Source organism: Mytilus edulis, chromosome 11 (assembly GCF_963676685.1).
Source record: "Mytilus edulis chromosome 11, xbMytEdul2.2, whole genome shotgun sequence".
Lineage (NCBI taxonomy): Eukaryota > Metazoa > Mollusca > Bivalvia > Mytilida > Mytilidae > Mytilus > Mytilus edulis.
This window is the reverse complement of record NC_092354.1, coordinates 67,057,664-67,073,115: the sequence shown is the minus strand read 5'-3', so window position 1 is coordinate 67,073,115 and position 15,452 is coordinate 67,057,664. Positions and strand designations below refer to the sequence as shown.

The following is a 15,452-nucleotide window of genomic DNA, read 5'->3' as shown; positions in this document are numbered from 1 at the left end:
ATGCATAAGAAAACTAAGACAATTCATATTTAGACCTTTTTATTGTTTAAAATGCACATATTTTAATTACAATTTATACGACAAGCGGCTTTAAAATCAAGACTGATAATTTGGATTGACAGGTGTGATTGACTTACCTGGAAAATTGACATACTTATAATTAATTTACAAGAATGACACAAAGATATGCAGATATCTGAAGTAGCATTTTATTGACTTTTAACGACTTTAAAAGAAAAGGCTATTCAGTTTATAACCAGATGGTATACGTTGAAACTTGAGCTTGCACATGCTCTGTGTGTGTGACACATCAAAACATTGACTCAGTTATTGGTAATTTTTATTTTTAAACCATGCACTTACAAGTTTATTTTCATTTCAATAGTGCTAGGGTTGTGGAAATTTTACATGAATTATATGGCACAGCATGTCACTGCTTAAAGACTGAATTAAGTAAGATTAATCATGTTAATGACTAATTGTTGTTTTGCTGTTGAAAATAGTTTTTTAAACCATGTACATTAGTCGAAATAATTATGGTGCCTAAGAAAGTTATTTCTAATTTTTGTTTTGACGCCTTCCTGCATTGATGTAAGGCGACAAAGAAAAAAAGTACAATAGCCTCTTAAGTATGTTCAGATGTCATATAAATTATTTGGACTACATGTACACAGAAAACATTTCCCCCCCCCCCCCCCCCCCTCATGTAGTCCTGTTTTCATCGATTGAAACATTAATGAATGAGACCTACACAAAGAGTTTTAAGATCATAAGCAATACAACAGGTGCAACTTGTGTAGCAGAAAGAGCTTTCTTTGTGGTTCTTATTTTGTTCATGTTGCTCATTATTTAAATGTTTAGTTTTCATGGTTATTTTTTATATTTTTTTGTGTTTTTTGCCTTGGCCATGTCACTGTCTCCTTTATGTGTTCTGCATCTATTATACATTGTTATATATTTTTATATTATTATAAAGTGACTTAATTGTGTATCACCATGATCACTTACCACAAGAGATTTTTCAGACATTCTAAATCTGTCATTATTAATCATTATGAGCATGTACACTATTTCTTCTATGAACTTTTCTTGGGTACATATTTCAGATACATATCATATGATTGGTTGAAGATGGCCTCTGAAGAGCATTATGATTTTATATGGAAAGGTATGTACACATTCATCACATTGGGTAGAGATACATATATTGAGAGTGCTTAGATAAATTATTTGGTTGCTGTTTAACATCATGAATGTTCATCCAAAATTATAACCTCAGTGGCGGATTCAAAAATTTTCATAAGTGGGCGCCCACTGACTGCCTAAGAGGGGGCCCGCTCCGGTCATGCTTCAGTTATTCCCTATATAAGCAACCCATATATCATGTATATAATTTTTTCCAGAAAAGGGGGGGGGGGAATGATCCTATGATCCTATAAATCATAGAGACTGAAACTGAACTTCATCCTCCATCTTCACAAAGATTTGCAGTAATTCATCCTTTTTATTTGAGACATAATTGGCTTCAACTATGAGCAACTAAAACAGAAATCTATATATATCATATATACATGTATCAACAGCGTTCATAAAAGTTTTGGTAATTTTTTTTTTCATTTTAAAGTTTTCTCACGTGTTATAAATATGAAAAAATGTAGTCAAGATTCTATAGAAAAGACCTTTTAACAGAATAAATTTTAAATAGATAACCTTAGTTAAAATTGTTTTAAAACGATATTTCCAAATGATATTACAGTTGTACTGATAGGAGATTCTGGAGTAGGGAAAACCAACCTGTTATCTAGATACACTAGGAATGAATTTGATGCTGAAAGTAAAACAACTATTGGCGTGGAATTCTCTACAAGGTAAACTTTATTGGTACAAAAAAACATGTGTAAGTCAGTTGCAATCCAAAAGTGAAAACGAGTTAATACTGGAAATTTAACCTGAAGTTTAACTAAACTTAAAAAATTACATACTTAAAATAATTAACATTTGAGGTAAAAATAATTTTTTTTTAGATCAATACATAAAAATTATTTATCATTGTTAAATTTAACCAATATAAAATACTCTTAAAGGGAAATTCCGCGATTTTTTACTTGTCATATAATTATGTTCATCTTAACATAAAAAACACATTTGCAAAGTTTTAAATTTATATTCCTTCTAATAACGGAGAAAATCAAGTATTTGTAACTTTTTTGGTTGAATTCTCGAGTGGGTCGTGACGTTTTAGCCCGATTTATTGAATTATGGGAAAAAATAAAATCTGTTTAACTCTTATAGCTTATCGACAATATACGTAATTAAAAGCGCACAGCTGACGAATGGTCGAAGTTATTAACCACAATATAAGAATGAACGAAAATGAATATGCATATACCGTTTTGTATTGATTGAATTAAACTCCTATAAAATTATCTCTAGTAAATGTTTTTGAATAAATTTAATTAATTATTGTTGAGATATAATATATTTTTTAAATATTTATTGAACATTTTTGAATATTTTTATAAATATTTATTGAACATTTTTACTGATATTGAACTGAAAATATTTCAGTTCTATTTACCGTTATTGTTTTGATAATCATTTCAATGCAACTAATGTGTGAGCAGAGTGTGTATATTATTTTGTAAAGGTCACTGTATATTTCTCGGCTTGAGGTCAATTCGTTTACCTTGTAGCTATTTAGCCGCAGGTGTGAGTTCAAGCGTACACAGGTATAAATGTTGTTATTTGGAAAGGATAAACAGAAAGGATTAGAAAGAGTATGCTGTCACGATGTTAATACACTAAGATTTAATACACGATGAGAATAAAGATACAATAATTAAATTGTGTAAATTAATTGAAAATAAAATTCAGATTCGTAATTCCGAAAGTGTATAAAAATAAAAGGAAACAATTTTTGATTACTTTCTTAGCGGCAATTGGCGTAAAGATTCAAATATGAAGCAAAAAATAGTAGTTTTAATCTTTTATAAAAACTAAATGCAATATTACCCAATTTGATATACCATTGTACATCTGTTTGATATCATTGACTTTACCGGAATTTCTTAACTTGTATTCAAATCTGGCTGTGTTTAAATGCTAATAAAACTATTGCAATTTTAAAGTTTTTAATTGACAAAAAAATACAACATACAACATGCATGATTTTTTTTTAGTTTCTTTTTAACATTTTATTCTTACATAATTAAATTCATTTGACAATCATTTACACGAACTTTTTGTGAAAAGAATATCAATTATCTAAGCTAAGGCATTATTTCTTTTGAGGATTTTTGAGGATTTTTTTTAAAATTCTATGATAATATTTGTGCAATGTTGAACATGATAGCCGTCATTAATCCAAATAAGTAATACAGTAGTTGTAATAAAAGTTATATTTTAGTCATGCATAACTGATATTGACGAATTTATAATAGTTCGTCCATACATCGTTGTTCTTGAAACAATCATTATTAGTATACATGTAAGTTTCCTGACGTATAAGAGCCATTGAGGATGAGCTCCAGAGAAATCAGACTAGTGACGTTTCGTTCGTTTGTTTGTTGGGAAAGGAGAGGAAATGCAACCGCTTGTACAGATAAACGACAGAATTACCATACAAGCATTTATAGTCAACACAATCAGAAAGAGTTCCCATCGTTAGACGGGGAATATGAAGGCTTCCAAGAATGAACAAGTGACATGTCTAACTCTGAACAGTTAGAAAACAGACTATCGACATCGACCGCTTGTTCTTAATATTTGAAACTGTATGCATATATATACGTATACGTTTATGATATATATAGTGATGAGTTCTTGCGTCTGACAAAAACTAAATTCCTTCATGGTTATATCTTGCCATACGTTTATATTGGTTTGTAAGGTGATTACTCACAATCGTTATTTGAAAATCCTGTTTGTGAGATGTAGATTCATTTCAATACAGAAATTTCGTCTATATATTTCACAAGTGTATAACACGGAGAAGCTCTGAAGGTCCATTACTCCCATTTTGTTTGGGTGTGAACCATCGATGTTTACAGCAATATCACAGAATAAGATGATGATGGTAGAAAGAACTATGGGCGTCATGTGGCAAATATTACATGCATATCGGACAATGAGTTGTCAATCTGTATGAAAAGATTTCCAATACAACCATATTATTGAGAAGGAATGTTTACATGCTATACTCTCGTACTAGTATTACAGGGTTCTTGTGGCGTTCACCTTAGACACACATCTTTTTAACAATGTTTAAAAAAAAAGACAGAACCAATTTAATGTCATATTTCCCTATTTTTTAAATATAACTAAAAGTCTTTTATCTGACAAGAATACCCCTATTTAGCGAACAAGTAATTTATTCTTTTTTCTGTTATTGAATACCAAGAAAGAAAATAAATCCCGAAATTAATTTGAAACTTTGATACTTAAAAGTTTCCCAGCAAAATATTCACATTCCCTGGGGATAATTAGTGTTTGTCCAGTGGCATATATAACAATTGTGATGACGAATTACTTCCTTTGTTCGAGAACAATCTTATTGAAATATAAATCTGTGATTTTACTAGGTCCACAGCTTCAATGAACCAAAGCAAAAGTTATACATCGACCTGTATTTAAATCAAATTGGTTCTCTTCTTCTTTTGGTATACAATAGTCTATCGACATTCGATGATTACATACTGTTGGCATACGTGGACTAGTCTATTTACAACACTTTTACCCCTATTTATTCAAAATATATGTTTTTTTCTTATGTTCAATGTATACATGTATATATTTTAAATTGCGCTATAGTTCCGTTACTTTCTATCCAGTCGTATAAACGAATCGTCGGCAAGTGCGTACATTTTTTTAAATCAATATTTCTGGTCTGTTCCAATCTGTCCTTCACTATTGACAATGACTATATATTACATTTTCCCAAATTCACCCTTGGAAAAAATATTTAAATAGATTTTAATTTCATCAAATCTTATTTTTTGGGTATTATTTATATGTTTATGAATTATATTCTTTACACCAGAAATGTTATTTATAAACAAGCGTATGAGTTTAGTAATGACAAGTAAGACAGAGTTGTATATTATTCATCTGATAGTTCAAAATGGAAAGTTATAAGTTATAAGTTATCAGCCGTGTACACTGATCAATACCTGCAGAAGTGAAACGATGCATGAACTTGCAAGCCCGACAGGAAATCGCTTGAATACCTGGACGTGTCACCTCACACCCCTCACAATACCTTTGGAAGTAATACCTTTAGCCATGCTGGTGATCAGATGAGGGAAGATCAAAATATATTTGTTTATTACTTTAAAGAATTATGAACAAATTAGATTTTCGAAAACAATTTTCACGGAACACTTATTTATGATTTCAACTTTGACTTTTCACCTAATTCCAATATCAACAGTTTAAAAACAACAGACCATGGTAATTTAAAAAAAGTAAGAATATTTTTCGTATCAAGTTAGTTAGTCGGATAAAACAACCGTACGATTGACAAGATATCGACACGCAATTACGACTACATCGGTTACTGTAGTTTTGTTTCTTTGTGGTTTATAGACATATCGTTTTTATTAATCGGGAAAGAAGACAAAATGGCGGATCGCAGAGAATTGATACTCTAAATTTAAAATCGATGGTGATCGCTTATCTAGCGGAATAAAACTTTAATATCTATGAATTTGAGCATTTTTATACAGAATGAACATAATATCAATTTTTGATTTTTTTGCGAAGTTTCCCTTTAAAGAATCTTAAAACAAAGATTTCCCTCAAATTTTATTTTTTCACACTTTGTCCTTTCTACATGTTCTATGTTCTTTGTTCTATGCCTTGTGTATTTGTTTCAAACAACCTAGACAAACTTTGTTAGATTTAATCTTAAGGACCTAGATAATAATAAGGTTAGATTGGGCATAGATTTTCAAAGATTTAAAAAAAAATATGAAGGGTTTTAATTTGATCTGAAGCATCTAACATTACAGTTATATAAATACAGAATATATTTATGATTTTCAAGCATACCGGTAAGCAATCTGACATTTTATAGTTTAAATAGTCCAGACTCTGAAAGGAGAAAATTAATATTAAGTAAATTGATGGTGGTCCCAGATTAATGACCTCTTTATTCCAAAGTTGAACCTTAAATAATGCAAAGGTCATGAGTCTTTCTTTCTTGAGAGTGATTATTATTAACACCTGACATTTCATGTTCATTGTGCAAAGGAAGACCTCAAATTGTAAACACAAAAATCCTGGTCCTTCAGTCTGCACCAAAAACTTTTTCATCTAGAAGTATGGAAACTAAATATCAAAACTTGTACATATGTGACTATATAAAATTTTGAAAATTTTCACTAGTCCGAATCAATATTTACCTGGGGCATCGGACTAGTGGCTAACAGTTAAGACTGGTCCTTTTATCTCTGAATATTATTTAAAACCTTTATCGAAGAATAAGTTAGATGTGGACATGTTTAATTCAAACATGTTCAAGTATAAAAATGTTTTTCTTTCAGAAATATGGTCATTAAAGGCAAGACAATTCGGGCTCAGATTTGGGATACTGCTGGTCAGGAAAGATATAGGGCAATTACTAGTGTGTAAGTATAGGTATGCTAGGTATAATCATGATAATGGTAAAAAATAACGAGTAACTTTATAAATATGAAGATATATGCTTGATTGCCATAGACAACTAGTTACAGTCCACAAAAGTTAAAAAACATAAACAACTACTGTAGATTCTCTAATTTGTGTAATATGGTTTATTTAGTCAAAGTCTGCTTACAATAGATATAGGAACATGTGGTATAAGTGCCAATGAGACAACTCTCCAAGTTACAATTTATAAAAGTAAACCATTATAGGTCAAGGTATGACCTTCAACACGGAGCCTTGGCTCACACTGAACAGCACGCTATAAAGGGCCCTTAAAATTATTAGTGTAAAACCATTCAAACAGGAAAAACCAACGGTCTAATCTATATAAAAACAAGAAACGAGAAATATGTATGAACAACATAAACAGACAACAACTACTGTAATCAGATTCCTCACTTAGGACAGGTGCAAACTTTTGCAGCGGGATTAAACGTTTTAATGTTACCAAACTTTCTCCCTTTTCTGAAACATTAGTTGAAAAATTCCCATGAACAAATTCTCCATTTATTTTCTGTTCGTTCGTCTGTCTGTCCCGCTTTAGGTTAAAGTTTTTGGTCAAGGTAGTTTTTGATGAAGCTGAGGTCAAATCAACTTGAAACTTAGTCCACATCTTGCTTATGATATGATCTTTCTAATTGTAAAGCCAAATTGGACTTTTGACCCCAATTTCACGGTCCACTGAACATAAAACATAGAAAATTGTTTCAGAAAAGTGCGAGTTTCAGATTAAAGTTTTTGGTTTTTCTGTTCGTTAGTCCGTCTGTCCCGCTTCAGGTTTAAGTTTTTGGTCAAGGTAGTTTTTGATGAAGTTGAAGTCCAATCAACTTGAAACTTTAATAGTTCACATGTTTCCTATGGTATGATCTTTCTAAATTTAATGCCATATTAGATTTTTTACACAATTTCACGGTCCATTGAACATGGAAAATAATATTGCAAGTGGGGCATACGCATGATACGTGTACTTTGGACACATTCTTGTTTAATTTGATTATATACAAGCTGTGGGTTGTATTCAAATACTGGAAATCAAATTTGTTTATTTGCATGTATTGTTATATTAAAACAATGTACCAAAATACAATATTTGATTATTTTGAATTCAGAATAATTGCTATATATATTGAAGTAATACTATCCAAATGTCAATTTTTTGGCAATTCATATTCTGTTGCATTGTTTGCAATAATAAAAACATTTTACTAATTTGAAATTTATTATACGATTTGTTTTCATGTTACATTTTCAGCTATTATAGACAAGCTGTTGGTGCTTTAGTAGTTTATGATATTACAAAGAGACACACGTTTGAGAATCTACAGAAATGGCTGAGTGAATTACAGCAGCATGCTGATCCTAATGTTTGTGTTATTATAGTGGGTAACAAGACAGACTTACGTGATCAAAGAACAGTCACACATGAGGAGGGCAGAGCTTTTGCAGGTATACATACTGCTCCTTATTATATCTGTTTTTAAGATAATAATTTTCATCTCATAGAGACACAACTTTGGAATTTTACTTGTAAAAAACTGTTACATGGGGAACAAATTAATTTCTCAGGAAGACTTAAAGTAAAGCATAGGGTAGCACAAATTTTTAGTAGAAGTTAACTCTTAGAAGTTCAAGGCATATAAATGTAAAAAATATGTTCCTACAAAAAACAAAACTTTTAATTTCTCATCTTTTTTTTTTACTACTCAAAGGGGGACAACTGGAATTCTCTTTTTTTTTTTTTTTTAAACATTTAGTGAGCTATTATTATTGAGAATTATATAAAATCTTTTCTTATTTCGAGCGTTTTGTGAGCTCATGATAATGTATGGCTGATGAGAAAAATAGATATGGCTCAATAATTGAATGGAATTATACAAATCAAGACTTTCTGTAATTTTCAATTTAACTACATGTGGGTATGCCATATACTATGTGATGTGTTGGAGTTCTTATAGGGTATCATAAGTCAGCTATATATTACAGTTCAGCTTGTTAATTCCTATGAACCAAACAGAAAATTTGTTTACTTCCATAATATTCCTTTTAAGGGTGAAGAGTATTTTACAAAATGATAATAACTCAGTGCATACAACATAGTTGTTAAAAGAAGTACATAAAATATGGAAAAAAATTATACTGTACTAATTTATACACTCACTTTCAGCCAATAATATTTGTTTTTCTTTTTTTTTAATTCAGATGAAAGACATTTTTCATTTATTGAAACGTCAGCTTTAGATTCATCAAATGTTGGTGAGGCATTTAACAACCTTTTAATTGGTGAGTTATTTATTACTTTTAAACTTCTTACATGTTTATCAATAGTTGTAACAGCATGTTGTTTAACCCTTGATCATGTGTCCACTGTAGGAAAGTTTTCCATTGATGTCCATGACAAAAAAAAAAGTAAATTGTTACAGCAAATATGCAATAAAGATATTATTACGTGAAAAAAAAAAAAAAAAAAAAAAAAAAAATGATCGTATGATAACCAGAGTCAAATATTTCATGTTGATCCATGATGAGAGAAGATTAAAAAAAAAATTCTATGATATTATATTGGTTCTGTAATTGGAAAGAAGGATTTGAAATTTTGACTGTAATTGAAAAACATTGTATGTTCTCAAAAAACAATAGTAAACATTAGTTATCATTTATGTGTCCTTTGACCATTAAAGAAATATTTTAGAATTATGACTTTATATTTACAATTATACCCCATTCAACGAAGTTGCAGAGAGTATAATGTTTTTGACTCGTCAGTCCGTCAGTGAGTCAGTCAGTCCTGTTTCTTGTCATCGCAACTCCTCTCAAAACACACAACAAAATACAAAATTTCACGAAACCTTTTTAGATAATAAGGACATAATATGTAGATTTGCCTATAGACAGGAAATTAAGATTCATTTTTTTTTCCAGTAGTTGCACTGCTTTGAACTTATTTACTTTAAATTTACTACTGCAACAGTTTGTTATCGCAACTCCTCTGAAACTACACAACAGAATTTCATGAAATTTTGTAGATAATAATGACATACTATGTAGATGTGCATATCGACAGGAAATTGCGATTATTTTTTTTTTCTAGGAGTTACGCCCCTTTGAACCTATTTATTTTTAATGTACTACTTCAACAGTTTGTCATCTAAACTCCTCTGAAACCACACAATTGAATTTCATGAAACTTTGTAGATAATAAGGACTTACTTAGTATGTAGATGTGCATATTGACAGAAAAATATTATTCAATATTTTTTCTTATACAATTTTTTTTTCTTGCATTAATTTAATTTCTCCGATGACAATGTGGGGACATGGGGTATGTGAGCGTGCTCACTAAGGTTCTTTATTTAATCTTATCAATGCTTATATACATTAATATACAATGTAAAATACTTTTTGTTGATAGATATTTTCAAGAAACAAGTTGAAGAATCTGAAGCTAAAGCTGATACTACATCTAGAGTTGTGCCAAATGACGATTCAACCAATGACAACAGTCAAGCATGTGGTTGTTAACCAATCAGAGGATGTTTTACAAATGATTATAAATGTAACCTGTAAATTGATTGGACAATATCAAGATGGAATATACAAAATGAAATTGCATACAAATAGCATCATTTTGAGCATATACATGGAATCAGTTATTACACAAATGTATTAATTCTGTATTCAAGAAATTATTCATTGTTGAATCTATCTTGAAATAAAGAGTATAGCAAATCTTAGCTGTTAATATGGTTGCAGAAAGGAAAAAATTAATAACAGAATCGAAAAAGATGAGATTTTTCACTATTCAAATTATTTCACCTTTCAAATTATGAAAACAATACTTGAAACATGATAACAATTTAAATAGATATTACAGTAAAACTGATAAATATGTTGATTAGAAACTATGTGCATTTAAGGACATTCAAAATGTAAAAAAATCATGCAGTGTGTTTTCATGTTCCATTCAATTACTGTCACATAGACATGTTAGTCACATCTTCTTTTATTCTTATTAATGTATGAGGTTCATAAATCAGGGGATATATGGTGAACTATTTACTGGCAAATACAGTCTGCACAAAAAACTTTTTCAACTACTAGTCAGAAGACCAATATTCTGACATTTTTCTTATTGGGCCAAAAAAAATTTTGCAAAAACTTGCTAGTCCAAATGAAATTTTACTAGTCTGGGGAATCGGACTAGTGGCTTACCGTGCAGACTGCAAATAGTATTTTTTTATATATATTTTACTCAGCACCTGCTTCAATCAATATACATGTATTATGGGTAATGATGTGTACAATTTTTTTCAGAAAATTTAAGCATAAATGTCATTTCTGTATCTTTCTTTTCAACTTCAGCAATCAAAAGTTGCAAGCTGAAACAACCAACAATGCAATTCAATTACATTGTAACACCAAAATTACTAGTTAGATTCTCAAAAAAGTAGTGAATACCTCTGTAAATAACACGACAAGATGTATTTTGTGTCCATGACCTGAACTTTTTCTGCACAATATTTTGTAAAATTTAAAAGGGAGAGAACAAAAATTAACTTAGGGCTATTCCTGAAAAAATGTATGGGGGGATTGGAAGGCAGTTTTTGTCAGCACCCGCTAACCAGACAATTGTAATTGATTATAGTGTGAAAAGTTGCTCTCATTCCCATCACCCATGTATTATTAATATAATGAGCCTTTCAACCCCCCATACATTTTTTTCTGGAATAGCCCTCATGACATAAACAAGCTTGTATCAACCATGAAAATATCATTCACATTAATAGATTATAGCAAGTATCTGGAGTAAAGATCTGATTGTCAAGTTTAAAGCTTTATTTCTGGTCATAATATTATAATTTGATTTTTATATCACACATATTTGTATATAACATTTATATTTGTGACTATGCATGTATTCTATTATTATGATTATATTTGCTTTTATGCTGTTTTTTTTTCTTTCTGTTTTTGGGGTTTTGTTTTGAACAATATTTTTTTGAATATATACATTTAAGGTAATTCTTCGTATCTGGCATCAACAAGTATTTTGTAGGAAATAAAAAGTGCCAGGTCTATTGATGAAACATTGTGTCTTATTAATAATTTCTAAATTTTACTTTTTCTGAATTAGGAAAAGTTTTCTGTGAATTTTGGTTTCGTAGTACATGTTTTTGTCATAGTGAAAAAATTTAAAGGATTGTGTAGTCAGATCTAGAGAATTAAAAAAAATTGCTACAAATAGAAATTTAATGCACATCAGACTAAAATTACTTTCTCCATAAAAAAAACTGTTTTATAGCTGGGATTGTCATTGGAATTTTTCAACACAGCTTTATGTTTAAATATTTACATTACATATGAAGCATTATTTTGATTGGCTAACAGCAATCTTGTGTCCTCTGAAATTAACATTCATAACTGAATGAAAAGTAACAATCATGATGACACGATCTCCCAAAATTAATTGCACATGTAAATAAAAATAAAAATTGATAGAAATTGTGTTTTCATGATTCTAGCCAAAAAATGTAATTATTAGTATTAAATACTTCTTTTTATCATTTCATAGGGTTGTAACAGCATTGACTGTGCACACAAATGAAGAGCTTCTGGGCTTCATACAAAATGTACTTCGATCAACACCCCAATGAATCTACAAAAAGAAGCATTCAATTCTTAATTGCAATCTCCATTCAGATTTCAATGTGTGTTTTTTTTTTTTATGGAGAAATTAACTTTAGTATGATGTGCTTTAAATTTCAGTTATTTATTGTGGGAAATGGGAGATAACTATATCTGAACTAAGTTTCATTCAAAATCATACATGTATTGACATATCTTATGTTAATGTTAAGTTTAAGGTATGTCTAAGTCATTTGACTTCTCCAGTCATTTTAGTGCTAGCATGATTTATATTTATTTATTTTGATGAAGTGAATTTATATGATTTTTTTTCATTCGTATATATATATATATTTTCTACAAATTGTGGCATTACAAAAATTATTTCTCAATTAATGAAACTATAAACAAAAGACTATAAAGTTTTTAGAAATATAAAAGATAAAAAAGAAGAATACACATATTTGATATTGTATTTTTTTTTAAGGACAAATATTTGCCAATTTTTTCTACAAAATAACTTGTGCACGAATGTGTATCTTCAATGATAATAATACAAATTTCTGTGTAAAATATGTTCAACTCAAGCTAAGCTTTGTATTAATTAAACCACTACGTATGCGTAACAACACTCTTAAAACCTGGTTTTATTTTACATACTGTAATGAAAAAACTCCAGGGAGTTGCATTATCTTCAATTGGAAGGTTGTATTGAGAACCAAGCACATCTACACTTGGTAAAATTGTCACTATAGATAATAGGGTACAATCAAGTTAAGTGTTTAAGAAAACTTCTATTCAGATTTAGATAGGCATATTGATGAACTGTAAGTAGAATGAACCATTAGTTATTGAGACTTTTAAGCCAGATAGAGCATTATAAATTAACCTTGTTATGCATATGAAATTAAATGTGCCTTAAACCCTAGTTACTTTTTGTTTTGTTTCAATTTATCATAGTTCAAATGACTAAAGTGTGGTAAAAACGTTTTGCTCTGATCTAGGATAGAAATAACACTGTTTTAAAAAGACACTTGTGTACAAGTTTCAGTTCATTAGGAAATCAATAGTTTCATATTTTTTTAATATAGGATTTCTTAGTCATAATTTAAACTCCTGTATGTTTTATGTATACAATTTTCCTCTGAAGTTAGAATGTATGTGTATTATCCCCCTTAGGTGAATAAAAATCATCTAAAAGCAGTCAAAATGTAACATTGATGAATAAACTCAGTTCTCCCTCACACACTTCCAGTTGATCAAAATATGCTAGCAATTTGAATAGGGAGATTTCATTTCAAATTTTAAACATAAGCTGCTTCAGTCCTCAATTTTGATATTTAAATTTGTATTTTGAAAATCAACTTCTTTAAGTCTGCTCTGGTTTCTAAATATCAACAGCACCAAATAAAACCATGGTGAACTTGATGCATCTTTAAAATGTTGATTACAACCCTTAGCATTTTAAAAGAAAATACTTCACCATTCTTATTTTTGATTCTAAAAGGATATTTACAGCATTACTGCTCAATATAATTGTTTCGACTAAAGGAATAACTTAGAAATGTTTGACAAGAATCCCAAAGACAGGACTCCATTCAGTCAATGAAAGAAAGAACATATCGGAAATTCTCTTGATTTTTTTTAAATCAATGTTCTTGAAATTTATTTGAACACCGAAGATTTTGTGGAGATTAATTTATATTCTCATTGATATCTTTTGCCTCTTTTTGCATGATATATATAATGTATTCAAAGATTATTCCTTACATGGATTTATTATATATAAAATATGTATAGTTATGTTTATAGAATGTTGAAATATTTTTATGCATTAAATTTGATAGTAAATACAAAAGCTTGATATCATTGGATAGCTTGGTAGATATACATTCCTAAAGTGAAAATAGTTGGGGAAGTGTGTGGTAGTTCAACACATATCAATTATTCTATTTGACTATAATCTTTTTATTTTATCATCAACAGACAAAAATTGTACTGGTTGTAAAATTCTGCTATATTAGACGTTATTTAATTGAATATAGCTTGGTAGAAATACATTCCTATAGTGAAAAAAAAGTTGGGAAGTGTGATGTGTACAACACATATCAACTATTCTATTTGACTATACTGTAATCTTTTTGTTTTATCATCTACAGACAAAATTCTAACTGGTTGTAAAGTTCTGCTATATTGGGTTTTACTGTAACTCATTGATTATTTACATATTTTGTATTATGTTGTACTTGTTAATTGCTATTGTTTACATTATTTATTATACATATCACTGAAAGGTATGTTATGTTTTGTATCAAAATTGAAGGATTAAAATATATTTACAGATTTTCACAGTTGGTTTTTCCTTTTCCCCGTGAATAAAAAGAGTGATTCTAACAAAAGACTTTACTGAAAAAAGACACTTCTTTCAAGCTGGTCTGCCTAGAAAACATTTTTAGGATGGTTGCCCTGATAAATATCCACCAGCATTTCAGGCACACTCATTTTAATCAACAACGTCTCAGGTCTGAAAAGTCTATTCTATTAGTCTAAGCATGTATGTTTGAACACTACTAAGGATTTTAATCTATTATATTTTGTTTTAAAGAATCACAATAAAGAGTTCTATTAACTTTTATATTAAAATGTGCGCTAGTCCTCCTTTTACCCTCTTGCAGCGTGGAAAGAATGAAAACCTGCCATTACCATTTCAGGTTTCGAAGGGGATTTAAAACCCTAAGTCTGGGATAACACATCATATTTATCCTGTCTGAAACCTGAATTACACATTTATTACAAAGTACCACTCTTGATGTTTTTAGCTCACCTGGCCCAAAGGGCCAAGTGAGCTTTTCTCATCACTTGGCTTCCGTTGTCGTCGTCTGTCTTCGTCCGTCGTCGTTAACCTTTACAAATTTCTTCTCCTCTGAAACGACTGGGCTAAATTTAATCATACTTGGCCACAATCATCATTGGGGTATCTAGTTTAAAAAATGTGTCTGGTGACTCGCCAAACCAACCAAGATGGCCACCATGGCTAAAAATAGAACATAGGGGTAAAATGTATATTTTGGCTTATAACTCTAAAACCAAAGCATTTAGAGCAAATCTGACAGGGGTAAAATTGTTTATCAAGTCAACATCTATCT

The 15,452-nt window shown here is 29.9% G+C and overlaps 1 protein-coding gene across 2 annotated transcripts; it reads left to right on the top strand.

Moving 5' to 3' along the window:
- The first annotated feature begins 94 nt into the window (after positions 1 to 94).
- LOC139496117 (ras-related protein Rab-11B-like) lies at positions 95 to 14,650 on the top strand. Of its 2 annotated transcripts, none has more exons than XM_071284581.1 (7): positions 95 to 333; positions 1,107 to 1,168; positions 1,757 to 1,868; positions 6,543 to 6,626; positions 7,937 to 8,130; positions 8,884 to 8,964; positions 10,094 to 14,650. In XM_071284581.1, exons 2-7 carry the CDS (start codon positions 1,132 to 1,134, stop codon positions 10,201 to 10,203), a joined length of 618 nt encoding a protein of 205 aa, XP_071140682.1. In that variant the 5' UTR covers positions 95 to 333; positions 1,107 to 1,131; the 3' UTR covers positions 10,204 to 14,650. The 2 variants fall into 2 exon arrangements, with proteins under 2 accessions (XP_071140682.1, XP_071140683.1); XM_071284582.1 differs by lacking the exon at positions 95 to 333 and adding an exon at positions 402 to 453.
- Positions 14,651 to 15,452: the final 802 nt, after the last annotated feature.